This window comes from Frankliniella occidentalis, unplaced genomic scaffold, assembly GCF_000697945.3.
Source record: "Frankliniella occidentalis isolate FOCC.00 unplaced genomic scaffold, Focc_3.1 Scaffold508, whole genome shotgun sequence".
NCBI classification, from domain to species: domain Eukaryota; kingdom Metazoa; phylum Arthropoda; class Insecta; order Thysanoptera; family Thripidae; genus Frankliniella; species Frankliniella occidentalis.
The window spans coordinates 64081-65373 of NW_026267625.1; the positions used below are offsets into that span (position 1 = coordinate 64081).

Below are 1293 nucleotides of genomic sequence, written 5' to 3' on the forward strand. Positions count from 1 at the left end.
GTTCCTCATTACAATCTGCAAATAGTAGCAACAGATGGCAAGTTTGTGTCAACATCAAATGTTTCCATTGAAATTTTAGATGCCAATGGTAAGTTATTTCATTCCCTTTCCTTTCTATTAATGAAGTTGTATGAGTATGAATTAATTCTAAATGTTTAAAATGGTGGTTACCTTTGTGATAGATAATCCCCCATACTGTTTACGCCATCGTTATCGCTCTGTTGTGGCTGAGGATGTAGATACTGGGACATTTTTGTTGAGTGTTAGAGCATCAGATGTTGATGAAGAATCTCATGAAAATTTCCGTTTCTACTTGACTGGTACAGGAGCTGAACACTTTTCCCTTGACAAAGCTGGAGGTATGTGAAGAAATAAGTATATCATTATAAGTTTTCGCATTGCATACAAATGTTTTTGGCTTATCATAGCTAAAACTTTTTTTTTTTACCATCAGGTCACCTTAGAACTGCGCATATTCTTGATCGGGAGACTCAAAGCAAATACTTGTTGACTGCACATGTTCAAGACAGAGATGGGACAACACAAGGATGGGAATGCAGTTCTCAAGTTGAAATCCTTATAGCCGATGTTAATGACAATGCTCCTCAATTCACTCTGGTCTCTTATACAGCTTCACTATCAGAAGATGCTCAAGTTGGAACCTTAGTTGCTAAACTTCATGCAAATGACAATGATACAGGTAAAACAATTGTTTCTATGTTTATTTGTTGTTTTTTTTTAGGTGTGTGTTAATGTAATATATTTATTCAATGGTCTTTATTTATTTCTTTCTTTCTAGGAATCAATCGTAAAGTACGATATGTAATAGTTGAAGATGACCCAGCCTTCCTCAGTAAACCTCAATTTAAAATTACCAGTGACAGTGGTATTGTTACCTCGGCCCAACCTTTAGACAGAGAAGAAAAAGATCATTACAACTTGACTGTGGAGGCATCAGACCAAGGCACCCCTCAGCTGAAAACCAGAACCCATCTCTATGTGAAAGTCTTAGACGTAAATGATAATCCACCAGAATTTGTTTCAAAACTTTACCATGCAGTAGTACCAGAACTTTCACCTGTAGACACCACTGTTGTGAAAGTAATGGCCACATCCAAAGACATTGGAGTGAATGCAGAAATTTCCTACTCTATTGTTAGTGGTAATGGGCACAAGAAATTTGCTATTGACAGCGAAACTGGTGTTTTGAGCATTCGAGAACCATTGGACTACGAAATTTGTAGAAATTATTTCCTAACCATCGAAGCTATTGATGGTGGTGAGCCCCCACTA

The 1293-nt window shown here is 37.0% G+C and overlaps 1 protein-coding gene across 1 annotated transcript in view; it reads left to right on the forward strand.

The window, feature by feature from the left end:
- The first annotated feature begins 160 nt into the window (after nucleotides 1-160).
- The window catches only part of LOC127748663 (cadherin-11-like), a 4105-nt gene continuing 2972 nt past the window's right edge, over nucleotides 161-1293 (forward strand). The window contains exons 1-3 of the mRNA XM_052275105.1: nucleotides 161-359; nucleotides 455-700; nucleotides 800-1279. Coding sequence (XP_052131065.1) covers nucleotides 161-359; nucleotides 455-700; nucleotides 800-1279 — 925 coding nt within the window. The remainder of the gene's footprint in view (nucleotides 360-454; nucleotides 701-799; nucleotides 1280-1293) is intronic.